The following is a 27,686-nucleotide window of genomic DNA, read 5'->3' as shown; positions in this document are numbered from 1 at the left end:
GGCTGCAGTCCATGGGGTCACTAAGAGTCGTACAAGACTGAACGACTTCACTTTCAATTTTCACTTTCATGCATTGGAAAAAGGAAATGGCAACCCACTCCAGTGCTCTTGCCTGGAGAATCCCAGGGACAGGGGAGCCTGGTGGGCTGCCATCTATGGGGTCACACAGAGTCGGACACGACTGAAGCAACTTAGCAGCAGCAGCAGGAGCAAAATCATGTACTCTATCCACTACTGGAAAATAAACACATGAATGCCTCAGCGGATTTTGATGACATACCTTTTCCATATTTCATGCACTTCACCAGCACTGAGAGTGAGCTTTTCTCTTCTCTCATTGATCAGCATAGGTCAACAGCCCAATCAGAGGGTCTTATTTTCAGGGACAGTGTGGAATCAAGAAATGGAATGTAAATTTGACCTCCTAATTGCCATTTAAGAATAATCATGATAAAATCTGCAAAAGACAAATTGAATGGCCTTGAAAGTTTTGTCTTCTCCTTCCCTTTTCTTTGTCTCTCTGCTCAAAGGGATGATTCATTTATGAGAAATGCCATTCATAGGAAAGAATGTTATTTCCAATGCAGAACTTATTTTGTGTAAAGATTTAAACAAATGAAGAGATAAAGCTACAGCATGAGATATTTCATATATTAGGTATTAAAGAAAAAAGAACTTGTTTTGTGTAAAGATTTAAACAAATAAAGCAACGTGATAAAGCTACACCATGAGATCTTTCATATATGAGTAAATTTGAAATAATTATGTGTACAAGTAGTCATTGCAAAAATAACATTCTTTGTCAGTATAACCAAAATATTATATAAGCGTAAAAAAGTTAAATAAGAAAGTTCTGTTTCATAGCCTGAATCTAATCAGCAATCTATTAATTGTTCAAGAACTCTAAAATCTTCAATGAGGTTTCTATGGCAGAATTTCAGTTATATATGCAAATAAATTATTGAAATTCCTCATTACCAGAAAAACAATTGTTCTTTAGTGAGGTTCCACATCCCCAAAGTGATTAAAATACCTCAACAGTGGAAAGCAGAACCCAGAAACAAATTTTTTGGGTTTTCTTTGTCAGTTTTATTTTGTTCAGAGTAATTCTGAAACCATCTGACTGTCGCTGAGGACTGGTGAGTTATACTGTTCCCCATGGCTTTTGCTTTTCCTTTAACTGGACTTGCTTCCCACACTCAGTAAGCTGCTTGCCCCAGATATTTACAAGTCAAATATTCTCATTTCTACACAGGTCTGATTACAACAACTTCAAGGAAATTGGATCGAGAACAGCAGGCAGAACATTTTCTGGAGGTAAGCGCATAGAGGGAGCTGATATTCATTAAAACTGACTTTCCCTCAACTACTTTAACCTTCCACGTGAACTGGAGCTTGAACGTGTGTGAACAGTGGGTTGCAAAGTGAAGCTATTTCTCTTGGGCTGATTGGTTCTGAAGATGGAGATTTCTGGTGCCTTCCTGTGAATGCACTCTGGTGTGCCAAGAGTGGATGGTGGGACCTTTGCCCTTCCTGAAAAGCAAGCAGATGTATTGACATCTCTGCCTTGACTTTGGGCTCTTTGTCAATAATCAGAAAAGAAAGTTCAGGAGCAGAGACTTGTAAGCCATCGTGGCCTCAGATGTGAAAAGAGAGAGAGAGCACGACAAAGTGCAGCAATTAGCCTGAAGCACGCCCTTTGTGAAGAAGGGCACTGCCAGGCTTCTCATTTCTTTTCTTGGGAGAGACCAAGGAAGGGAAAGCTGGCTGATTCACAGCCAGAGAGGACTCTTTCTGAAACCATAAATTGTGCTCCTATAATTCATTAAGACAGAAGCAGCAATATAAACTGTAAGAGCATTATTTCTGGAGGAAAAAAACACAAAAACATAAGGCAAGGGATGAGAAAATAGATATGAAAGAGTCTTTTGGAACATTCTTTCCATACATATCAAGTTTCTTTATTGGGAAGCTTGAAGCCTGGGTACTATGTATGATGCTGTGATTTAAGTGTGACAGTCTCGATACTGAGCGGATGACGATGCTTAGAAGGTAGAGTTCTGTTATATTGTGTCTTTGCTGCTAAAATGATCTGTCAGTCCCAGGAACCACTCACTGGAATCCACCATCCTGTATACGCACATACACACACACACACACCTCACATCTCTTCTGATAGTCTCCTTTAAGTCAGTTCTCCAGTAATGATTTATTTAAAGAACACTGGACTAGGAATCAGTGCCTTGGGTCCTAGGACTTCCCTGCCATGATTAGCTTGGAGCCTTAGAAGCCATTCAGCTGCCCTGGACCTCAGTTTCCCCTACTGTGAAATATGGCAAGTAACTGCTACTCCATATACCTCAAAGGATCATTATTAGGATCAAACCTGACCTTTTATATCAAAGTATTTTTAAAACTCTTACAGCATTACACCTAATAAAAGATTATTATTATTATGCAGCGCTATGATAACCCTTTTAAAACATTGCTATCATCACATAAAGATAAAAGACTCCAGGCTGCCAAAAAATAATTATTGTAATTCTTTTTTCAAAATCATCCTAATGGGCTCCAGTATGTACCTGGTCCAAAAATAGAATAGGTTTGCCAGAATAATAGCCTTTATATTATATTCATGGCCCTCTTTCCTCTGCAGCAGAGGCCAGGCCTCCTGGAGGGGCTGGGTTCTCAGATAGTTGAACCTATTACTTCCCAGCAGGGAAGAGGGACGGTGTCTCATTAGCTGGGAAATCTGCTGAGATCACTTACTGCCTTGTCCCCGGAAAGGCGGTGTCCTGGGGGTATGTGGGGTGGTGCAGAGTGTGACTCTAGGGAGAAGAGGCAAAAGTGTTTTCCAGGCATTCGAATTCACTCCCAAAGGAATCCTTAACAGTTCCCCATCCTTTACAGACTTACATGAATACCAACCCAACACTTTGGGCCTTTGGACTAACAGGTTAAAATTGTTGTGCTTTTCATTATTATCATATGGTGTCACAATGCCCGACCTTTCCTAAAGACTCAGCTTCATCTGCACACCCCAGGACAGACAGAGCTCCAGGGCAGAAGGAGCCAGAGGCAGCAGCACGGCGCTTAGCCGTTTCTCCAGGGCTGAGCTGCGTACCAGGGGTACAGAATGTGCGGTGAGGATGGGCAAGCAGGCAGCCGATGAGTGAATGCTGTCACTGCAGACACAAGCTCTCTGGGCCGCTCAAAGAAGGCTCCATAGCAGTGCCTGTAAAAGAGGAGCAGGTAGGCAACATGCAGCGGAGCGATTGGGAGGGCCTCTTTGAGGAGGTGACGTTTGGTGACAGGAAGCCAAGCTTCTGTTGGAGACACCGAACCAAGCCAGTGTGACTGAGGGTGTAAAGTTAGAAGGCTGTAGAGGTGGTAGGAAAGCAAGCTGGAAAACACAAATAGGGCTTCGGTAAGGATTCTGAACTTCCTCCCAAGTTCGGTGGCAAGCCATGAAGCAGGGAGAGGGGGTGGGGCGTGATAGGGTTGGCAGAGGGAGAGACTGCGGGTCAGACAGGGGCTGGGCCAGGGCCTTCGTAGCTGGCAGACTGGGGAAGGGGGTTCTCTCAGAAGGACCCAGGTGAGAGATGATGGGGACTTGGATGAAGGTCTCATACAAATCCCGTCATGGTTCTAGCCAACTAAGAGCATAAGGCTTTTCTGAAGTTCCCGGGGTAGAATTTGAATACCTGCAGGTCATCAGGCTTATGCTAATTTGCCCTCCAGCTCTGCCCACTTACCAGTATTCCCCATCAGAGGTGCTCTTCAGTAAACGCTCTTCCAGAGGTTTTCAAAAACCGCTTGAGTACCTGTCTCCCTCTTTCTGTCTCTCTCTCTCCTTTTTTCTCTCTCTCTCTTTCGCACATAACACTCTTCCTTTCACTTCCTAAATTATAAAATTCTTACTCACATTTCTGTATAATATTTCTGCGACCATTTGAATGTCATTTCTTCCCTTGTTCTGATTGGATCATGGAAAGAATATTGCTTTAACTCAGCCCTGCAAGAAGAATGAATAAAATAATATCATTCAGAGTGCAGAAGAGAGTTCTCTGCTGTACACAAATTTTTGTAACTGCCAATACATTGTGTGAGTTTTAAGTCTGGCCTGTGAGTAATTAACCTCCTAGAAGGCCTTTAATCGCCAAGATAACCCTATGCTCCTCTTTAAACTCATAGTAACCTGTGGCTCTATTTCATCTTTTTCCTCTCCAATCAAGTAAATTGGACTCTTCTTGAAAGGCTCTGTTTAGAAGCTGACTTGGGAGATACACTTCTGAATAGGTAACCAGGAGGGCATTAATGATTTGTTTATAGTGTGCTGGCCCTGTTACGGAAGGCCTTTAATTGCATACTGCTGGTACTACGCCTGTACTTTAATTTCGGATATTTACCTTGACTGTGTATACACTGCAGGGCTTCCCAGGTGGCGCTAGTGATAAAGAACCTGCCTGTCAATGCAAGAGACTCAGGTTCAATCCCAGGGTCTGAAAGATCCCCTGGAGAAGGAAATGGCAACCCACAGTATTCTTGCCTGGAGAATCCCATGGACAGAGGAACCTGGCGGGCTACAGTTGTCCACAAAGAGCTGGACATGACTGAAGCAACTTAACGTGCATGCACACACACTGTCAGGGTTTTGGAGTTTATAGAACATTTGCCTTAAATCTGAGACTATAAGAAGGAATTGTCATTATCCTAATCAAAGGGACTTGCTAAAGAAACAAGAGCAGCAAAGGACTATAGAAAAATTCACAAGTACAGCTTAAACTACTCTAGTGAGCTCTAAGTTTTACCTCTTGCCTAATCAAGAAATATGTGAAAATATTGGCATGATATTTTCTCCCTACTATGAAATGCAAAAATCTGGAATTTTCAGCTCATTTATTCAAAGTCATATACATCCCTTGATAGCCAGTTATGACTGCAGTGGAGGTAGAAGGCTAATTCCAGCAAATAGATGCACAAAGTTGACAATGATGCATAAACTAAACTGTGAATTAACGTTTTACCTTAATGGCTATGACTTTAGCCTTGATTACCTCGTTATCAAAAAGGCAGCTGTGAAATAAAGAAACACATTAATTCTTTCTTATAATTACTTGTATAGATTTTTTTCTTCACCTACCATATTTAATCTCTTTATAGCATGAAACTTGATTTATCAAGATAGAGAATGGAAGTGGTGTGGAAAAGCGTGGGTGATCCATTCAGTCAGTCCTGAGATTATTGTGGAGACTGCTCACAGAGTCTAGACAGGCTATCACACTCTCTGAATCCCCTTTCCTTCATCTGTTAAGTGGGAATGATGGTTTTTACCATCAGTTCAGTTCAGTTCAGCCACTCAGTCGTTTCCGACTCTTTGTGACCCCAAGGACTGCAGCACGCCATGCCTCCCTGTCCATCACCAACTCCCAGAGCTTACTGAAACTCATGTCCATTGAGTTGGTGATGCCATCCAACCACCTCATCCTCTGTCGTCCCCTTCTCCTCCCGCCTTCAATCTTTCCCAGCGTCAGGCCTTTTCTGATGAGTCAGCTCTTTGCATCAGGTGGCCAAAGTATTGGAGCTTCCACTTAGTCATCAGTCCTTGTAATGAATATTCAAGACTGAATCCCTTTAGGATGGACTGGTTGGATCTCCTTGCAGTCCAAGGGACTGTCAAGAGTCTTCAACATCACAATATGAAGGCACCAATTCTTTGGTGCTCAGCCTTCTTTATGGTCCAACTCTCACATCCATACACGACTACTGGAAAAACCAGAGCTTTGACAAGACGGACCTTTGTCAGCAAAGTGATGTCTGCTTTTTAATATGCTGTCTAGGTTTGTCATAGCTTTTCTTCCTATTAAAAAAGCAAGCATTTTTTGATTTCATGACTGCAGTCATCATCCACAGTGATTTTAGAGCCCCCAAAAATAAAGTCTGTCACTGTTTCCATTGTTTCCCCATCTATTTGCTATGAAATGATGGGAGACCAGATGCCATGATCTTCGTTTTTTGAATATTGAGTTTCTAAGGCAGCTTTTTCACTCTCCTCTTTCACCTTCATCAAGAGACTCTTTAGTTCCTCTTCGCTTTCTACCACTAAGGTGGTGTCATCTGCATATCTGAGATTATTGATATTTCTCCCGGCAATCTTGATTCCAGCTTGTGCTTCATCCACTCTGGCATTTCGCATGATGTACTCTGCATATAAGTTAAACAAGCAGGATGACAATATACAGCCTTGATATACTCTTCCAATTTGGAACCGCTCCATTGTTCCATGTCCGGTTCTAACTGTTCCTTCTTGACCTGCATACAGATTTCTCAGGAGCCAGGTCAGGTGGTCTGGTATTCCCATCTCCTGAAGAATTTTCCAGTTTGTCATGACCCACACAGTCAAAGGCTTTAGCATAGTCAATAAAGCAGAAGTAGATGTTATTCTGCAATTCTCTTGCTTTTTCAATGATCCAGCGGATGTTGGCAATTTGATCTCTGGCTCATCTGCCTTTTCTAAAACCAGCCTGAACATCTGTAAGTTCTCGGTTTCTAACATAGGGTTGGTGTAAAGAGCATATGAAGTTGCATCACCGACTCGATGGACATGAGTTTGAGCAAACTCCAGGAGTAGGTGATGGACTGGGAAGCCTAGCATACTGCAGTCCATCAGGTCGCAAAGAGTCAGACATGACTGAATGACTAAACAGCCAAGTTCATCCTGCTCCTTCCATGATAGGGCAAAGAATCAAGGGATAACATGTGGTTGGGGCAAGGAATAGTGACTTTATTTGGAAAGCCAGCAGAGATAAGAGGATGGTAGACTAGTATCCCAAAGATACATTTTACCCCAGTTAGAATTCGGGTTTCTTTTGTACTGTAAGGGGTGGGGGTATGGTTGGTTGCTGGTTGCTGCAAACCTGGTTTCAGAATCCTTAGTTATTGTAGCTGTCCACATAGGTCAGGTCACAAGTTCCTGTAATCTTCCAACAGGACAAATGTTATTCTCTGTTCTGAAAATTTATCTCTATGTGAATGGGAAAGTGTTATACTCTTAAAGGTCAGAGGCTTTGGAACGGGCTGTCCTATCTATTTCAAACTGTAGGCAACATTCTAAACTTATAGCAAGAGCAATGGAATACAAAGGTTAAAGTAAAAGAAACAGATCTCATATGGAGTCAGATTTGTTCTTCCAGATTACAGAATGACAAATGAAAGGTACCGAAGATGATGTCTGTCAGATAGTGTATTCCAGGAAAGTGGAATATGGGGGTCGGTGTTGTCGGTGCCCATCGACTGTCTTATTTGTCTTTCTGTTCAGAGCATCTAGTTCAGTACCTGAGAACCATGGGACTCCCAATAAAGGGTGTGTGAATGAGTGATTACTCTAAGACACCATTATTTTCCCTCTCCATGAGACCGCAGACGTGGGCATCAGCACCGGGGAGAGTGCGTAGGCTTGCAGACAGAAGGGACAGAGTGTTCTGCCTCTCTCCATCTGCTTTGCTAAATTAAATTAACTCTGATCCTCCATTTTGTCATCTGTAAAATGTGTATACCAAGTTGCTTCAGTCGTGTCTGACTCTTTGCAACCATATGGACTGTAGCCCACCAGGCTCCTCTGTCCATGGGATTCTCCAGACAAGAATACTGGAGTGGGTTGCCATGCCGTCCTCCAGGGGATCTTCCCAACCTAGGGATCTTAGCTGGGTTTCCTGAATTGCAGGCATATTGTTTACCATTTGAGCCTCTAGGAAAGCCCATAAAATGGGGACACAATTTAAAAAATAACTTCTGGCTGCTTTGGAGCTTTGGTGCTGTGTGCAGGCTTTATCTAGATACGGCGAGTGGAGGCTAATTTCTAGTTGTGGAGGATGGGCTACTCATCGCGGTGACTTCTCTTGTTGCGGAGCACAGTCTCAAGAGAGCATGGGCTTCAGTAGTCGAGGTGAACAGGTTCAGTTGCTCCATAGCGTGTGGAATCTTCCCAGACCAGGGATCAGACCAGTGTCCCGTGCGTGGGTAGGCAGATTCTGAACCACTGGACCACCAGGGAAGCCCGTGCACAGACACTTTAGACCACTGTTCGCCCCTCCCTCTTCCCTTGCCTGCTCTCCTTGTCCTCAGAAAAGGCTTTGTCAGTTCCCTGTCTTCTTTTTAGTACTGGTTGCAGTATTTGAATAGCTTATAGCAGTTGATTATTCTTAAAAGATATATCTATTTAAAGAATCCTATTGTCCCGGCCTAATTATGTGTGAATCTTTATCTCAATTGCTTAAAGAGTGTGACTTTGCCTCTCTTTTGATCTTTAAATGCTCCTCTGTTCAGGGGTGGATGGCTCTGATAAAAGTCTCTGGAAGAGCACAGAGAGAGTATTTTATTTGCAAATGAAAAAGATGACAAGGCCCAGTAACCAGTATAAAGACAGAGAGTGAGAAATTGCATTGTCTGTGTGGGTATATCTGGAAGAAGCTCAGAGAAGGTGGTGAGATTTTATAGTGCAGACGGTATAAATAACAGAACACATTACAGAGGAATATGCTAGATCTATAGGAATGTAAATTATTTAGTATCTGTCTCTTTAGCATACTCATCCATCGTCCTTGGTAGGCTGAATCTCCTGCGACTATTTTTTCTTCCTGTCTGAAATTCTCATCCTTTTTTATAGTTGTATTTTCTGAGGGGAAAAAAAAATATTGCTCTTCCGTAAGTTTTTATATTTCCTCTTGCCTTGGGATGCAAATTGATTTCTTTAGTGAGTGTACATCCTTAGTGGTTTCTTACTTTGGTAAGCAGCTGCTTTTGAGATGACGGTAATTTCTGGTGGTGAAGAGTTGCAGGTCTATTTCAACCCATTAAGCCGTCCATATTTTGATAACTTAACTCCTAGTGAAATGGCCGTTTGTCTCATTAGGCTCTTTGCCACCCTCAAAAAACTTTGCAGGAAGTACCTGTAGGCCATCAGAAAAGCTGTGTGTCTGTGCACACAGACAGCGCCTGCAGCAGGCATGGGCCTCTAAAGGAGAGTTGGTTGTGACTTTTGTTTTCCAGAACTCCCAAAACAGCCCCAGAACCCTCTCTTCCTGTTCTTTACTTCTAGAACTGTGCCTTCACCACTCTTAGCTGTTCTTTGTGTGTATCAACTTCCGTGAAGTTAATGGAAACTCAATTCCGTGTTCTCTCCTTTCTTAAATGCTTATTCTGAGCCTAGTATTGGGCTAGCACCAAGGTCCTGTTACTGGGGTTAGCCTGTTTTTCCCACTGGATGTTTGTTTCATTGCCTTTCACGCTGATCTCTGTTAGAGATTACACTGCCAATCGTTCATGAACTACTACAATTAGCTTCTGTCTTGGAGTCGAGGGGCTGTGTTTCATTCATGTCATCCCAACTGCTTCTCTCCTGTTTAGAAACTGAGATGCAGAAACTGAGACCTGGAAAAGAGGAGAGAGATCCAAGGTCACACAATCACTTCGTAGTGATGTCCCGCATAGGTCTTCCGCACTCTACAGGACATATACAGCCCTGCACATCCGTCAGTGTGTTAAAGTGTGGCAAATCAAATCATCTTTCCCTTACTCTCATTTTATAACAGATTTACCCAACAGTCAGCTCAGTGCCCCCCTCAAGGATCAGGGTACAGATGCAGGGGAAGAGGAGGCTTTCTGTTCTATTCTTTGGTCATCTTTTCACCAGCCCCTCTGCTGTTTGCTCCTCAGAGTGGCAGGCCCCGCGTTGGGCAGGGCTCACTGTGTCACTGACCCTGCCCCCAGCTCCAGGACAGAGTCCATCTGAGAGGATGCTGTGCCCCTGTGGCGAGTGCTGCCTGGACTCTAGCTGAAGGGTGACTGTACGCCAACTGTTTCGGACCAAATCGTAACCCCTTACAATTCTTATGTTGGGGGATTCCCTGGTGGTCCAGTGGTTGAGACTCCATGCTTCCAAAGCAGGGGACTCCAGTTCGATCCCTGGTCAGGTAACTAAGATCCCACTTGCCACAAAATGTGGCCAAAGGATAAAAATGAATAAATAAATGTTAAGAAGGTGTGAAGGCGAGAGCCAAAAGAAGAGCTTAATTAAAAAAAAAAAAAAATTCGTATGTTGAGGCTTGAATCCCCACTACCTCAGAACAAGACTATTTGGAGTCTTTAAAGAAGTAATTATATTGAAGTGAGGCCTTTAGGGTAAGCCCTAATCCAGTGTGACAGATGTCTTTACAAGAGAGGACATTTGGACACAAACACACCCACAGGGAAGACCATGGGAAGACAGAAAATGACCAGCTGCAAGCCAAGGAGAGAGGCCTCAGGAGGAGACAATCTGCTGACTCCTTCCCTGTATACTCCAGAAACCGAGTGCCCCTAGAACTGAGCTCCTCTGCTGAGGTTACAATCAACCTCTCTATCCAAATCTTCATCTCCTCTCTTTTCCTGAACCTGTTCCCCACGACACTGAGGAGTATCAAAGAAAAGACGGCATTGAAACTATATACAAGCCCCTGTGCGCTTTTCCAAAAGTCATTTTTATTTATTTATCATCAGTTTGATTTTGGCTGGGCTGGGTTTTCATTGCTGGACGTGGACTTTCTCTAGTTGCAGCAAGTGGGTGTCTCACCGCGGCGGCTGCTCCTGGTGCAGAGCACAGGCTGCAGGGTGTGAGGCCTTTAAGGGTGAGCAGGCTCTAAGGCACGGGCTCAGTATCTGTGGGCACACGGGCTCAATACCTGTGGGTACAGGGGCTTAGTTGCCCCACAGCATGTGGGATCTTCCTGGACCAGGGATCAACCCATGTTCCCTTGCTGGCAGGTGGATTCTTAACCACTGGACTATCAGGGAAGCCCCACTGTATTCTTTTGAAGGAAAAGGCTTTTGCCTTAGTCTCCTAGGCCTCCCTTGGGTCTCCAAAGACTGGTTCAATAGTCAATGATTAGGAAATGTGAAGATGCACAATAGAAACAGAGATGGTTGATGATGCTCGAAACTTCACCTTGATGCCAGCCAATCCGAGGACTGTGCACCAGCTGCCTTTAAAGTCTCTTCCCTGAAATCCATCAAAGATTTCCATGTCTTCTGAGCGTGAGCTGCCTGTTCTCCTTGCTGGGTGCCCTGCAGTAAAGGCTGTACTTTCCTTCAACGCCACCCAGGGTGTCAGGAGATTGGCTTTACTGTGCAAGGATGAGCAGACCCAAGGCTGGTTTGGTAACACTCCTAGCCTCCGAAACTGTGAGAAAATAAATTTCTGTTGTTTAAGACACCCAGCCTGTAGTCCTTTGTACTGGCAGCCCTCGTAACTAATACAGCAGCCAGCCTTCACTCACGTCGCGTTTCTCCCCGACCCCCTTCTCTTCTCATACCACCACCTCACAAGGCTGTGTACACGCATCAGATACCAAGGGACCAGGGCAACTACGCTTACAGCCTAGAAGGCTAAAGCTTCCGTCTAAATATGAGTATCTCCATACTCCTTGCTCCATAGTACAAGGGAGGGATACCCCCGAGTTACAATTCTTCACTGAAGGCTCTTCCTGCTTCCCTAGGCTGAAGCACATGCCTTTCTGACCGCCTGCTTCTTCCACTCTCCTCAGGAAGGATTTCCAGTCCATCTTTCCCAGAAATCTTATCCCTTTACCCACAGGAATTATTCTCATTCAGAAACAAACCCTTCCTTATCAGCTGTGTTGCAGTTTAGTTCCCAAGTCGTGTCTGACTCTTTTGCAACCCCATGGATTGTAGCCCACCAGGCTCCTCTGTCCATGGGATTTCCCAGGCAAGAATACTGGAGTGGGTGGCCATTTCCTTCTCCAGAGAATCTTTCCAACCCAGGGACTGAACCCAAGTCTCCTGCATTCCAGATGGATTGTTTACCACTGAGCCACCTGAGAAGCCCATTGCGCATCAGTAGATTTTCCTAAATTGCTGTCATTCCTATGCCTTAAGCAGTGCCCCAGCATGCCAGGCAGGGATGGCCTTGGGCACTCCAGTACAGTTAAAAAGGAGTGTTAGTGGTGGTGGTGTATGTGTCTGTGTATGCACACACATGTGTATGAGGTAAGAGCAAGACTGATGTTCCAGTTCCTGCAGAGAAGTCCAGCTTCCTGTGGCTCCTTGAGAACCATCTTTTATGCAACTGCCCCCAGCAATGTGAATTGCTGATGGATTGCTGTATTTTCCTAATTGACCAAAGAGTAAATATTGAATCAGACACACAAGCATATTTTTCAAAGCAAATATTAATTCTAAGATAGTTTGTTCAAAACAGAGTTTCCAAGATGTTCACAGGGCTGGGAAGGTAATTCAGAGGAGTGGTATTGTGAGCTGGTGGGGATGGAAAGGGGACTACGGTGGGTCTTACGTGCCCCTGACGCTCAGTCAGTGGCAGCTGTGGGAGCAGGCCATTTCATCAGAAAGTCTTATTTTTAACAAAATCAAATTTACAGGCCAAATCTCCCCATATTAAATTTGACACCTCCATTTTTTAATACTCTGTAAGCCAATGAGCCCCTGTTTGGCAACATTTGATATAAAAAAGATTTCTTTCCTTACTTGCCTCATAATATGTAATCCTCTCACAAAGGAAGTAATTCACATGGATTGTAGACTGCAATTAATCTCTTGTCATCTCTTCACCTCACATTTTTTCACAATGTGCCCCTTCGGACCCATAAAAAAAAAAAAAAAAAGAAAAGAGCTCAGGGCTGAGTTTTAAGAGAGCCTGTTGAGGTTGAAAAGGATAGCATGTAAGGAGTTGGGTTGGCAGCCCACTCCAGTATCCTTGCCTGGAGTGTCCCCTGGACAGGGGAGCCTGGCGCACCACAGTTCACAGGGTTACAAAGAGTCGGACACGACTGAAGTGACCTAGCACACACACACACATGTGCGGAGCTGGTTGGGATCTTGGCTGAGAGTGTTCTTCTCACTTGGCCTCCATCTGAACTAAGGGCGGGAGGGCTGCTGTGGGTCCTTGAATGACATAGAGTTGCTTGGGCGTCACGTCTGCCGTGTCCCCCGTCAGCTATCTGTCTCTCAGCCTTGCTCCTCTGAGCCCCTGGTCAGCCTCCAACTTCATGATCGGAAGACAAACATGTACATATGCTTGGAGAGTTGTCTGAAAGCACTCTTTGATTCCATAAATTGTTCTTATTGTTTCATCACTAAGTCATGTCTGACTCTCTGTGACCCGCTAGACTGTAGCCCACCAGGCTCTTCTGCCCCTGGGATTTCCCGGCAAGAATACTGGAGCAGGCGGCCATTTCCTACCCTAGAGGATCTTCCTGACCCAGGGATCGAACTTGAGTCTCTTGCGTTGGCAGGCAGATTCTTTACTGCTAAGCCACAAGGGAAGCCTCGATTCCATAAATAACAACCTCTAATTTACCTGTTTGCTAAATGCTGTATTTATTTCCTCTTAAATCTGAACACTGATCAGTAGAGCCACAGTGAATGAGACCTGTCCCCTCGTACCTGGGGAGCCCTTCCGGCCAGTGGCTCTGGAGATGAGGGGGCTTCTGCGCTCCGCTCTGTGCTCTGCAGGCAGCTGATGGCTCCAGACGGGTTACAGCTTGTTGAGCCAGCACTCGGGTTTCAGGGAGCTGAGAATCTGCTTTTGTTTCTCCGTGGAGTGATGTGCTGCTGCTTCCTTCAAGCCTCTGGGGCAAGCCTGTGCTTGGGGTCCTGTCGGCGGGTGCCAGCTCTCACCCCACAAGGCTGGCATCACACAAGTGGCTTCTCCCTTTTCAGAGAAGAGGTTCAGATCTCCCTGCACGGCTCTGAACAATCATGAGAGCTCTCAACTGTACGGCCTGGCAGCCCAGACTGGCTTCTCCAGAGTGCAGAAATGGTAAATTGCCCCTCTGCCCTTGGCTTTCCCAGTTAATTTTTCCTCTTCTCCCACCGTGTTGCTTTTCTAATTTATTTGTGCAACACACTCGGTGAGCTACAGAATGATCCATGCAGTCTGATTTCATCGGGCCCTTCAGAAACCATCCACACTTGTACCTAACACCATGTATGACCCAGTTGAGCACTGTAAGTCTGTCTGTGAGAAAATAAAAAATAAAATGGCAACAGGTTCAGAACTTGAGATTTTAACTCAAGTACCTCTATGAATAAAAAGGAAAATTAGGCTTGCCTTCTGCATGCTGCAGAGAGCTTTATTCAAATGAGCTATTGTTTCAGGACCTTTCAAGTGACTCACTTTTATGGCAAATCAGGGGCTACCAGCCTCATCTATTTTGCAGCAGGACTGGCTTAGTAAGATGCTGAGAGGGTTGTCAGCAGGACACAGATGACTGTAAGGAAGAGAAGTCAGGAGAGTCTCAGGTTTCAGAGCCAAGGAAAATAGGTCTGTATGTCCGGGCAAATACAGTGCCTTTAAAATTGAGAAAACCTGTAATAACTTTGGTTGTTTCACATTTTGGAAATGTATTTTAGACAATTATTTAATCTTATTTACTGAGAAATAAACACATCCACATGTATGGATGTGAGAGTTGGACTATAAAGAAAGCTGAGCACCAAAGTATTGATGCTTTTGAACTGTGGTGTTGGAGAAGACTCTTGAGAGTCCCTTGGACTGCAAGGAGATCCAGTCAGTCCATTCTGAAGGAGATCAGTCCTGAATATTCATTAGAAGGACTGATGTTAAAGCTGAAACTCCAGTACTTTGGCCACCTGTTGCAAAGAACTGACTCATTTGAAAAGACCCTGATGATGGGAAAGATTGAAGGTTGGGGGAGAAGGGGACAACAGAGGATGAGATGGCTGGATGGCATCACCGACTCAATGGACATGGGTTTGGGTGGACTCCGGGAGTTGGTGATGGACAGGAAGGCCTGGCGTGCTGCAGTCCACAGAGTCGCAAATAGTCGGACACGACTGAGCAACTGAACTGGAACTGGAATCATGTGAAACAAATTTAGACAGAGGTAGTTAAAGCATAGCATTTGGAAGCAGACAAGCTTAGGCATGCACTAGCTGAATAACCTTTCTTAGTCTACCTAGTCTGAGTTTCCTGTAAAATTGGGATAAAATAATTATATTCTCTTTTTCATAGGATTTTGTGAGGATTGGCCTGGTGCGTGTGCATGGTGCATATAAAGTGTTCGCCATATGATTAGAAGCTTAAAATTTTTCTCTTTTGACTCCTGAAGCTGTCTTTTTGTGGCAGAATTCAGAACACTGAGAGCATTATATTGTGCACTGTATTTATAGTTTGGCCCATGGTTGTTGGATGTATTTGCAGTACTTTAACAAGACAGCATCTGTAAGTGTACCTGGATCCTGGCATATGGTATGCACTCAAAAGGGCACTAATTTCTTCCTTCCTTTTCTCAAGATGAGCCCAAAGTTTCAGAGATTTATCATCTTTCTTTTGCCAACATCCACTAAGTGGACTATGACCATCTAGGTTGCAGCAGCCCATTCTCCCAAGATAGGCAGAATAATGAGTCAACCATGGATCTGGCCTGGTTATGAAGAAGGTTCCGGGGCTCTGATGGAGGATCTGTGGTCCCCCTGACTTTCTAAGTCAGAATCTGAGCTGGAGACAGAGGGATCCTGGCTCAAATGGTGGAGCTATACCTTTCCCAACAATCCAGGGACTCAATAATTATTCTTGAGACTAGCCTGGGACAGATGGCTAATTTCTCCAGGTTAACCACCTCTAGGCCTATCCAGTCTCATCACTAACTCCCAAGTTTTCTCCAGAATTATAACTACTTTAAGGCCTTAAATTATGTGTGGTTGTTAATGCAGAGTATTTAAGACTTAAACACATAATGGGATTTTTTTTTTCTGTTTCATTCAGATGTCAGCACCTCAGTTGTGTGGAAATAATAAACTGACTGTGAATAATCAAAAGATTCTCAGTGGATGGAGGTCATCCACAGCATAGCTAATACTCGGCGACAGATACCTTAACTCACAGCTCCTTACGCTCGGTGGTTTCAAGCTCTGCCTGTCCTCAGGCAGTCTCAGATCTGTTAGCAAGCTGCAGGATGGGCTTCCCCCAGAGATTAAACAGTGCCACTTCCCGGCCCTCTCTTTCGTGAAGGCCAGTGGTGGGATGGGGGCCAGAACTGAGGAGTGCTCCTCCTTATACTCCCAGCACTTGGGACGATACCTGGGACATCATGGGCACACACTGAATGCTGGTTAAACTTTAGGTTTAGAGCTCCAGGTAATCCACAAAGCAGATAATCTGTATTTCCCAGGCTGCTGTGATCTGTACTGCCAGAAATCCACAAAAAGTAAGGGCCTAAGCAAAAGGAGGGCATCACCCCTGTGATGCTGGCTGACCTTCAGAAAAGGGAAAGGCTTCACCCCACTGCACCCCAGTTAGTATAGAGGCCTCTTGCAAACCCCAGTATATGTTTGGAGCCTAAAAGCAGTTCCTAAATCACGTTTCTCTCCCTGAAATCTATCATCCTCAGGAGGTCATAAATACATAATTCAGAAGGAAGATTGTATATTTTTCATGAGGTACCCTGTTATAACTCTTGGCACGCCACTATACATTTTTAAGGATGCTGATAAATCTTCAAATTGGACATGGGGCTCAGTTCCATGCTAAGGTATACTTTGCTAATATGTAGTTGAGATAACTTGGGATACTATTTCAAATAAAATAGGAAAAGCTCATTTTTTAAAAAAAATGTATAAGTACTCATTAATAGCCCTCTTAAGAAGCTTCACAAAGACATTTTTAAACTACAAAATAAATGCCCATGGATCAGGAGCCTCTGACCAATCAAACTCCATGTTCTAAAAAAGCAGAATGTCTTCCAACTTTTTCCATTTAGAGGGGACTTGATTTTCTCATGTGCTGTTCTTAAATGGAGTATTTTATAAGCAACTTTGGGTATCACAAAGATACCAAATGACTAAATTTTTTCTCTTTACATTGTGGGGGCATCCTCTTTGCCATTGTTAATAAATTTGGCCAAGTCTCACCTTTACATGGGGCTTCCCAGGTGGCACTAATGTAAAGAACCCACTTGCCAATGCAGGAGACAAAAGAGACACAGGTTCAATCCCTGGGTCGGGATCTTCCCCTGGAGAGGGGCATGGCAACCCACTCCAGTATTCTTGCCTAGAGAATCCCATGGACAGAAGAGCCTGGCGGGCTACAGTCCATGTAGTCACAGAGTCAGACACAACTGACGCGACTTAGCAAGCGCATACGCACCTTTACACGCTCCATCGTTACCATCCAAAGGCCTTGGACCCCTTCTCATTAGATGAGGAAGTCAAAAAGGCTGCAGTTAAATTTAAAGCACATTATAACATTGCAAGCAGGGAGACAGGGCGATGGCAGACAGACTTGTGGTGTCTAGGAATTAGAGATGTGCTTTCAGCTAAAGAACACAAGGCGGGTTTTATTTAGCATTTTGACAACAGGAGACCTTGTTCTGTCTGTCAGTGGGAGCTGAACATGCTTACTCCACTTCGGGATGAAGAATTACAAATCTCTCTGTGCAAGGCTATGACAGACCCATGATATGTGCTTTGATACATGCATAAAACCATTTACCTGTCTTCAGAAATGATGCTTCCAGGAGCAACTCATTTAAAAGTTCCTGTCATATCACAAGGACATCCATATGTAGGAAAGAGTGAAATCAATTTCTTATTATCTAAAGTGTGTTAACTGTATACTTCAATGAAAGGGAGAAAATTCGAGTTCATTTTCAAAACTCTTCTTTTAGAAATTACTTAGTGCCTATGGTAAGCTTTTTTAAAAAAAAAACAAACATTTATTTCTAATTACAGAATAGGTAAAAACATGTAACTATGATGCACCAGAAACATAATATTATATAATATGTATTTGTTGTTTTAAAAAAGAGATAAAGCAAAAAAAAGAAGAAAAATGTAATATTCATAATTTCCCAATGAAATGATGATTACTTTTTACATTTTGGAATATAAACTGTATGAAGTTTTATTTTGCATTTATGTGTATAAGCTCATAAATGACTTATAATCCAGTTTATCAAAGAGATTGAAATCATACTATAGGTATAGTTTTATAACCTCCTTTTTGCATTTATCAGTTTACTGTGGGAAATTTTTTACATTAAAACATTCAGATTCAATATGGCCCTTTTTGGGGGTTGCATACATGATGATCTGTGTTAGGGTTTTTAATGATCTTAAGAAGTGGACCATCCATCACTTATTCTGGAAGACTGTAATGGGTACAGCCTAGACTCCCAGCTCTCCTATTCACACTTCTGTAGTGTTGGTTTGGTGCCTGCTTGAAAGCAGTCTCTTTCTTAACCTCCTTCCTGTAGATCGACTGAAAACAAGACCCTGGACATGATCAAATATCACTTAACAGATTGTTTCAGGCACTTGACCAGACTGCATGCAAATACAAGCAAAACGAATTCCCTTGGATGGAGTTATGAAACCCTACCTTATAGCATTCACTTTTTGAAGGAAGAAGTATAAAATGTAAGAACATTTTTACCTCAGTATCTCTAAAACACTTGAAAAAGAAAGAATACTGGATATTTATTCATGTAATTTGAAAAATTATATCAGAAACTTGAACATGTAACCTAAGTAGGTAACATTAGACTTCTGGATATTTTACCCACAAATATGAACTGTCCTCATCTCTTCCACTATAGATTAATGTTCTCCTTTGTAACATTTTCTCAGTGAAAGCAAAATGGCATATCATCGGCAGCTTTTCACAAAAGTGCCAATAAATCCCACAGAATTACAAAATTTCAATGCTAAGTAGTACCTTAGATATCGTCTGTTAGATGATGAGGGCTTCCTAGCTGGCTCAGTGGTAACGAACCTTCCTGCCAATGCAAGAGATGCAGGTTCAGTCACTGAGTGGGGAGGATCCCCTGGAGAAGGAAATGACAACCCAAATCTTTCCTGGGAAATCCCACTGACGGAGGACAGGTGGGCTACAGTCCATGGGGTCGCAATAGAGTTGGACATGACTTAACAACTAAACAACTAGATGATTAGTTGTTTAACTCTCAAAGTAAAGATCTGGGTAAACATTTGCCAAATGTGCGCATGCAGGAGACATTCACATTTGGCATGGCTATCTGCATTCTCTACTGGTGACAAATTGTGGTGTCAGAAGGGGGAAAGGATCCAAACCAAACCGTGTCTGACATGTCATTTAGAGGGGGCATATGCCTTCCTGTGCTTCAAAACAAAATCCCATCGCAGGACACAAGGAGAACTAGTAGGAACAAGGGCAGCCCTGACTCCCTTACACATGTCATAGCAGCTCCAACTTGGCACTGGGAAGTAAAAGGGACTGTGGAAAGGCTGGTGTGCATGCCAAGAATAAGTCATCTTTGTACCCAGAGAGACTCCACTTTCAGACAACCTTGAAGTGTGGTTTTCAGTGAGGGAGGGCAGGAAAAATAATATGCTTCTATGAAATATCCCTTCTTTAGGTAAAAACGGAAAGGAATATATCATTCATGAATATGTGTCTATTATGAGACCATAGTTTGGAGAAAGCAATGGCCACCCACTCTAGTACTCTTGCCTGGCAAATCCCATGGATGGAGGAGCCTGGTAGGCTGCAGTCCATGGGGTCACTAGGAGTCGGACACAACCGAGGGACTTCACTTTCACTTTTCACTTTCACGCATTGGACAAGGAAATAGCAACCCACTCCAGTGGTCTTGCCTGGAGAATCCCAGGGATGGGGGAGCCTGGTGGGCTGCCATCTATGGGGTCGCACACAGTCGAATACGACTGAAGCGACTTAGCAGCAGCAGCAGCATGAGACCGTATATTACAAAGTCTTTAATGACAATTTCTATTTTCCTCTTGGCACTAAGGTTATACTTATTAGACTCCAAGTAAGTATGGGCTGAATTGGATTTTTAAAAAAAAAATTGTTTTCCCCCTCCTCTTTATTATGGTTAGACAGAGGAAGGAAGGAATCCCAACTCAGTCAGTTCTTATCCAGAAGGAACTTGAGTTGCATAGGCCAGTGCCAGATATTTCCAATGACATAAATATGTGACTCTACTCATTTTACAAATGACAAGGCCAGTCCAGAAACCATAGAAGGAAGCGCCACCTCTGAGGTTACATTTGGTAAGACAAATGTATCTGAATCTTGTTTCCCTATAGTTCAACTTTATGTTGTCCCCATTAGGGTTACTTAGATTTTGGGCTCCAAAATGACTGCAGACAGTGACTGCAGCCATGAAATTAAAAGACACTTGCTCCTTGGAAGAAAACCTATGACAAACCTAGACAGCATATTAAAAAGCAGAGACATCACTTTGCCAACAAAAGTTGGAATAGTCAAAGTTACGGTTTTTCCAGTAGTCGTGTACTAATGTGAGAGTTGAACCATAAAAAAGGCTAACTGTGGAAGAATTAATGCTTTTGAATTGTGGTGATGAAGAATAATTCCTGAGAGTTCCTTGGACAGCAAGGATATCAAACCAGTCAATCCTGAAGGAAATCAACCCTGAATACTTATTGGAACAGCTGAAGCTGAATCTCCAGTACTTTGGCCACCTGATGTGAAGAGCCAATTCATTGGATGAGGCCCTGATGCTGGAAAAGATTGAAGGCAGGAGAAGGGGACAACAGAGGATGAGATGGTTGGATCACATCAGGGACTCAGTGGACATGAGTTTGAGCAAATTCTGGGAGATGGTGAAGGACAGGGAAGCCTGGCGTGCTGCAGTTCATGGGATCTCAAAGAGTTGGACATGACTTAATGACTGAACAACAACAATCCCCAGGACAAGATGGACAGGACTCCGTGTTTGTTAATAACTGGAGATACTAATTCCAAAGGCCAGACCTAGCCTACAAGGTTGAAACTAACACTGACCCATTTACATGAGATATTACTCACTCCTTAGCATAGGGGTTCAGGTGTAGGCCTGATGGCAGATGAAGGAGACAAGCTAGTGGAAAGGACAGCTGCTGAAAGTGGTAAGCAGGCCCAGACGTGGCTCCTATGAGCAGGAATGATGGAGAACCACTGAGCAGAGAGCTGCCCCTGACTGCCAAGGTTTGGAGCAAGAGTTCAAAACCGCAAAGAATCAAAAGCAAAGAAAAGCATTGTTCCCGCTGCTTTTCTGTTCTCTCCTTGACTGTCATAGATTTCAATGGCATCCAAATGTTCCATTATTTTAGCTACCAACTTGAGAAATTACATTATAGTTACTTTCAAAGTTGTCAGAACATTAAACTCAACAATGACAGTTTATAACCCATTTTCTCTAAAGTGCTTAATTTTTTTTCTTCTAACCCTGATGGACTGGCATTTAAATAAAGAAAGTTAGGTTTCTGAAATTCAATTAGTTTCTGTGTATGCAAAGTTATTCTTGTAGCTCATCCACATGCATATTGCTTCGTGCACATACATATTGAGTATACTGTACTTGAACTTTGTGTCTAGATTTGTTTTAAAAAAAATAGGATATTTGCTTCATGCTTCAACTGTGAGTATTTTCACTCATTAATTTTTAAATTCTTTTGACATTCAAATGCATGCATCTTTTCAGAAAATTGAAGGCTAGTTAGAAAGAGCAATATTGTTAATTTTGAAAACTATTTCCCCTGTTGAACGAAAAACACAATGGTATGTATATCATATTTTACAATTGATTTATTTAAGATTTCCCAGAAAACTTCACTCATAATTACCAGTTGCAACGGAATGAAGTTCTTCAGTTAAATGCCTGCAGCATTCTTATGGTAATTTTGAAGTTGGGAGACTTGGCTACATTCATACATGGTAACTGTAGAAAATCGGCCACTTTCCAATCAAACAAAAGAATGGAAAACCTTGAGGACACTTTTGAAAAGAGGAGACTGTTTCTAAAAAGTCTAGTTATACTGTCTGTTCCTCAAGCAGATGAATGGGAGACGGTTATAAGACTATTTCTGTTGCTTTTTTCTGTATAGGTTGCTTGTATTATCTGTCTGTACAGTACTTAGCACCCTGTTGAACTCAATAAATATGCAGTGGTAATAATATTATTGCCCAGAATTCAGTTAGCACTTCCACATCTTTTGAGTGTCACAATGTTCTGCCTACTAGGGAATTTTAATTTAATGCTCATTTTGAGGCTTAAAGCTTAGAAGTGTAATGACCCATGTGAGATAATCCTCCACTGCAGCTGGACATTTTTGGAACAAAGCCATTGGGTTGTCCAAGAATTCATTTAAACACAGGAGAACTTTACTTCCCACAATAAAATTTGGAGGCTCAATATTCTGGCTTTTCCAATCTGTGTCTTCCAAGCCATCTACATCATAAACCCCTAACACACACACAAAAGGGGAGAAACAGAAAATTCTAATAGATCTGTGACAGTTAAATAGCTCTGACCAGCCTCAATCTGTGTCAATGGAAGAGGATAAAGTAGAAATCAAATGGAGCTGGAATATGTTTTTGTTTTCTTTTAATCAGGACTACCAAGTTTTTCCACTGGCCTAATTTAACTATCATTAGACTCTTTCGAGTCCCTTGGACTGCAAGGAGATCCAACCAGTCCATCCTAAAGGAGAGCAGTCCTGGGTGTTCATTGGAAGGACTGATGTTGAGGCTGAAACTCCAGTACTTTGGCCACCTCATGCGAAGAGTTGACGCATTGGAAAAGGCCCTGATGCTGGGAGGGATTAGGGGCAGGAGGAGAAGGGGACGACAGAGGATGAGATGGCTGGATGGCATCACTGACTCGATGGATGTGAGTTTGGGTGAACTCTGGGAGTTGGTGATGGACAGGGAGGCCTGGCGTGCTGCTATTCATGGGATTGCAAAGAGTCGGACACGACTGAGCGACTGAACTGAACTGAAACTTTGGGATATCTTGACAGTGTCTACATATTTTTCCTATGAAATTGCATTTTCCTTTTGGCTTAATAGAAACTACCTTCAGATAGTTCTGATACGAATAGTGTCCTTGATACTTGACACAGTACACAGTACACATCCAGTGAGCATTCTGAAACTATTTAGTTGTGTAAATGAATGAATGAATCATCTATGAAGGGACATTCACAACTGTTCTAAAACCTCATTTAAAAGGAGAAAACTGTTGCGATTACCTTAAAAAAAAGTCCTTAACTGTTTTCATATCTCATTTGAGACTTCTAGGGCAACTAGCGGAGAAGGCAATGGCACCCTACTCCAGTATTCTTGCCTAGAAAATCCCATGGGCAGAGGAGCCTGGTGGGCTGCAGTCCATGGAGTCGCTAAGAGTCAGACATGACTGAGCGACTTCACTTTCACTTTTCACGTTCATACATTGGAAAAGGAAATGGCAACCCACTCCAGTGTTCTTGCCTGGAGAATCCCAGGTATGGGGGAGCCTGGTGGGCTGCCGTCTATGGGGTCTCACAGAGTCGGACACGACTGAATCGACTTAGCAGCAGCAGCAGCAGGGCAACTAGCCAACTTAAAAATCTATTTTATCAAGAAGTGTGATAAAATTACTCTGGAAATATTTAAATTGACATTGAATCTATGTAAATTATCATTCATGAGAATATGCAAATATTTGGTGTGAAATTAGGTTAACAGTAAGTGGTTAATACAGTAAAGAAATAACAATAGACTAACATATTTGTAAACACACACATATATACATAAATGTGAGTATTTCCACCACATAAAATGTAATTACATATTAGTTTACCCTAGAACAATTAGGGACACCAGAATAACGCAAGTGAAGCAATGATTAACTGTAGGACAGTATGTAATACAATTATGCACCCAATTGTGAGAACAAATTTGCATGTCCTGTAAGAGTTAAGGGCTGGGCTTATCACAGAAAGCTTGGTGGAAGACAAGAGACTTAAAATGAGCTCTGGCTGAGAAGTGGAGTGTGAGAGAAGAGGATGTGCATACTCTAAGTACAGATAGAGAGATAGATGGGGATGGCACCCTTAGACTTCTGAACCAAGAGTCTGCCAAGGGCAATAGGATTTGGAGAGCAATGGAGTGGAAAAATTAAAGACTAGTTTGGCTAGAAACATGAGGAAATACAAAGCCTTGAAAGATTTTTGTTCATTTGTTTTCATTTATTTTTGGCTGTGCTGGGTCTCTGTTGCCGCACAGCTTTTCTCTAGCTGTGGTGAGTGGGGGCTCCTCTCTGGCTGTGGTGAGCAGGGGCTCCTCTTTATTTGTGATGAGTGGGGGCTCCTCTCTAGCTGTGGTGAGTGAGGGCTCCTCTCTATTTGTGATGAGTGGGGGCTCCTCTCAGGCTGTGATGAGCAGGGCCCCTCTCTAGCTGTGGTGAGCAGGGGCTCCTCTCAGGCTGTGATGAGCAGGGCCCCTCTCTAGCTGTGGTGAGCAGGGGCTCCTCTCTGGCTGTGATGAGCGGGGCTCCTCTCTATTTGTGGTGAGCAGGGGCTCTTCTCTGGCTGTGATCAGCGGGGCCCCTCTCTAGCTGTGGTGAGCAGGGGCTCCTCTCTGGCTGTGGTGAGCGGGGCCCATCTATAGCTGTGGTAAGCAGGGGCTCCTCTCTATTTGTGCTGAGCGGGGGCTCCTCTCTGGCTGTGGTGGGCGGGGGCTCCTCTCTGGCTGTGGTGAGTGGGGGCTCCTCTCTGGCTGTGGTGAGCAGGGGCTCCTCTCTGGCTGTGGTGAGTGGGGGCTCCTCTCTGGCTGTGGTGAGCGGGGGCTCGTCTCTAGCTGTGCTGAGCAGGGCTTCCTCTCCAGTTGTGGTGTGCGGGTTTCTCATTGCAGTGGCGTCTCTTTTTGCAGCACGTGGACTCTGGAGTAAGCAGGCTTAAGTGGTTGTGACTGGCAGACTCAACAGTTGTGATGCTCGGGCTTAATTGCTCTGCAGCAGGTGGGATCTTCCCAGACCAGGGGTTGAACCTGTGTCCTCTTTATTGCCAGGCAGATTCTTAACCACTGAGCCACCAGGGAAGCCCAGCAATGAAAAGGTTTTTGAGCAGAAGACTGCCGTGATGAAAGTTGTACACAAAGAATTTATCTGGTAAAGGGGGACTTTGGAGTGAGAAAGAGACTGAGGGCATGCTGGCCAGTTCAGAGAAGGTAGGTCCAGATGCAGGGGCTAATCCCACGCGGGGCCTAATCCCACATGGGGCCATCACTCACCTGGGAATGCTATGGGGCTAAAGACACATGGGCATATGGGCGAATTACTTGGGGATTAACTGGGAGACTTAAGGGAGGACTTGGGTAGTTATTTCCCACAGCTCTCAGAAGCTGGTATCAGTAGCAGACCTGGGTAGACATCATTTGCGTTGGCTTTATTTGTGTTTCTTCCCTTTAGCTGAAGTGACGTGGTCATCATGATGGCTGCTACCTGCTTCATTAGCCCCTTCAGGGTCTTTCCAGCTGGCACTAGTGGTAAAGAACCTGCCTTCAATAGGAGAGACATAAGAGATGTGGGTTCAGTCCCTGGGTTGGGAAGATCCCCTGGAGGAGGGCCTGGCAACCCACTCCAGTATTCTTGCCTGGAGAATCCCATAGATGGAGGAGTCTGGCAGGCTACAGTCCATAGGGTCGCAGAGTTGGACACGACTGAAGTGACTTAGCATGTATGCACACATGACCATCAGGGCTTCCTGGCGACAGGGAATGTGACAGACTTGAGTTCAATCCCTGAATCTCGGAAGATTCCCTGGAGGAGAAAGTGGCAACCACTCCAGTATTTCTTGCTTGGAAAATGCCATGGATAGAGGAGTCTGGTGGGCTGCAACCCATGGGGTCAAGAAGAGTTGGACACGACTGAACAACTGAGAATGTATGCATCACCATCAGACTATGATTTCAAGATTTGTGTAATCTTATCTTGTGCAGAAAAAGAAGCCTTTCATGAGCATTTTCTGAAAGAAAATGAAAGATGATTTTCCTTCTTTTTATTGTAAAGATATGTGCATTCTAGTTTTATTTCTTTTCATAGAATTCTTGATTCTGCATATTGCAACCACTCTGGAAACTGCACTGTTTCTAGCAGAGGTGAATTTGACTTGGGGGTCCACATATTTTAATTTCCTTCTTTACTGTGTGTGTCCTTGAGGCGTGGGTGCTCCACTGGCCATGGTTACTTTGTCAGGTGAACCCACCATCCCAGTGGAGTCACAATTGTGTGCAGATGGAATCTAAAGAGAGATTCATTGGGGGAAGGAAGGGAGGTATTCCTTTAATAACCATGTTTGCATAGCTGGAAGAAACATGTTGTTATAGGCTGGAAAGAGCCTGGGTGTATAGGCTGAAACTGACCAGGATTTGAATCAAGAGTCTGCCATATACTTGATGAATGACTTAGAACAAATTTATAATCTATATTAAAACCTCACTGGATTGTTCTAAGTGCTGTGTAGGAAGGATATAAAGAGAGGCTAGCATAGAACACTGTTAGTTTCCTTCTTCTTTAAGGCAGGAACCCCTGTAGGCGTCATTGTGCTTAAGGCTTAGCACAGTCCTAGCAAAGTCAGTAAGTATTTTGCCCAGTGGATACCAAAGTCAAAGGGCTTTGTGAGGACCAGGGAAGGCAGCAGCATGCATAGTCAAATACACATGCCTGCCTTCCAGTGGCGGAAGCTTATGCAGCCCTTCGGCTAGCATGCACCCATAGAACTGTGGGTGTGCGCATTGCCCTCCCCATGGTGAGCCATTCTCCTCATCTCACAGGTCTGTCAGGAGGTTCACGATGACTCACCCTCCTACAGATCTGGTGCCTCATTAAGCTATTAGAATGTCAGAATATCTCCAATGCCTTTGCCACCCACCTGACAAGAGGCCTCAGTTTGACACTGCTGGTTTCAAAATGACTGAAAAATGTGAATGATGTATGAGATAATGTATGAACATATATGGAAGATTTTCCAAATGTTTTATGTCAGGCTTTTCCCCCCTTTTACTCCTATGCTTTAGCTATTACAGAGTTCTTAGCTTAAGATTGACTTTAGTTCATTTCTATAATAATTCTGTATACACACATACATGTGAATACTTGCAACACATAAAATAACAGTAGTGCCTAGGATATGCAAGTTCTGTGCTCAGTGTCCTAGGGAAATAAGGAGGTAAGACTTGGCCCTCTGGGACCCCAGCCCCACCTCTTGCAGCATGGAGAAGCCATACTGAACCATCAGGAGGCACAATTATCAGGAATGATATTGGTCAAAAGATTTTTACTCACAGTGTAACAAAATGGATGAACTGAGTGTGGCCAAAGTGCTTTCAGCTGGATGGTCATGATGGATTGCAAAGGTGGAGACAAATTTTCACAGCTCCTCCTAGCAAGAGTGAAGACTTGGCTTGGGGACTTGCTCTGACCAATAACCATCTAGCTGAAGTGACACTGTGCAGTTTCCCAGCCTGCCTTTGAGAGACCTGGTTGCTTTTCTTACTGTGCTTGTAATCCTAGGGCTTTGCCTGTTTTCTGATATGATCACTTCTCAGAGGAAGACGGCCCCTCCATCCAAACTTTGGTTCAAATGTCAAGACTCATGATGTCACACATTGGCCAGGAGGGGATGAAAAGTTCATTGTTAGAGTAAAGTGCTTTCTGGGGTGAGAAGGGTAAATGCCTAAGCTGTTCCAAAAATGGCTTGAGAAAGGAGGGAAAGGAGATGAGCTTGGGGTTGCATAAAAGGTGAGGGTTCCTGCCCTTGAGGAAGGGTTGCCATGGCTTGAACTTTTTTCTAAAAGCAAAGGCTGTGGTGGATTCATTTTGATATTTGGCAAA

The 27,686-nt window shown here is 43.7% G+C and overlaps 1 protein-coding gene across 3 annotated transcripts in view; it reads left to right on the top strand.

Moving 5' to 3' along the window:
• FAT3 (FAT atypical cadherin 3) overlaps nucleotides 1-27,686 on the top strand; it is a 645,819-nt gene that overhangs the window by 394,086 nt on the left and 224,047 nt on the right. For all 3 annotated transcript variants that reach the window (XM_024987225.2, NM_001206882.2, XM_059882979.1), the window contains exon 3: nucleotides 1,256-1,317. In XM_024987225.2, the coding sequence (XP_024842993.1) occupies nucleotides 1,256-1,317 (62 nt within the window). The remainder of the gene's footprint in view (nucleotides 1-1,255; nucleotides 1,318-27,686) is intronic.

This window comes from Bos taurus, chromosome 29, assembly GCF_002263795.3.
Source record: "Bos taurus isolate L1 Dominette 01449 registration number 42190680 breed Hereford chromosome 29, ARS-UCD2.0, whole genome shotgun sequence".
NCBI lineage: Eukaryota > Metazoa > Chordata > Mammalia > Artiodactyla > Bovidae > Bos > Bos taurus.
Note: the sequence above shows the minus strand (reverse complement) of the source record. Positions and strands in the feature narration are given on the sequence as shown.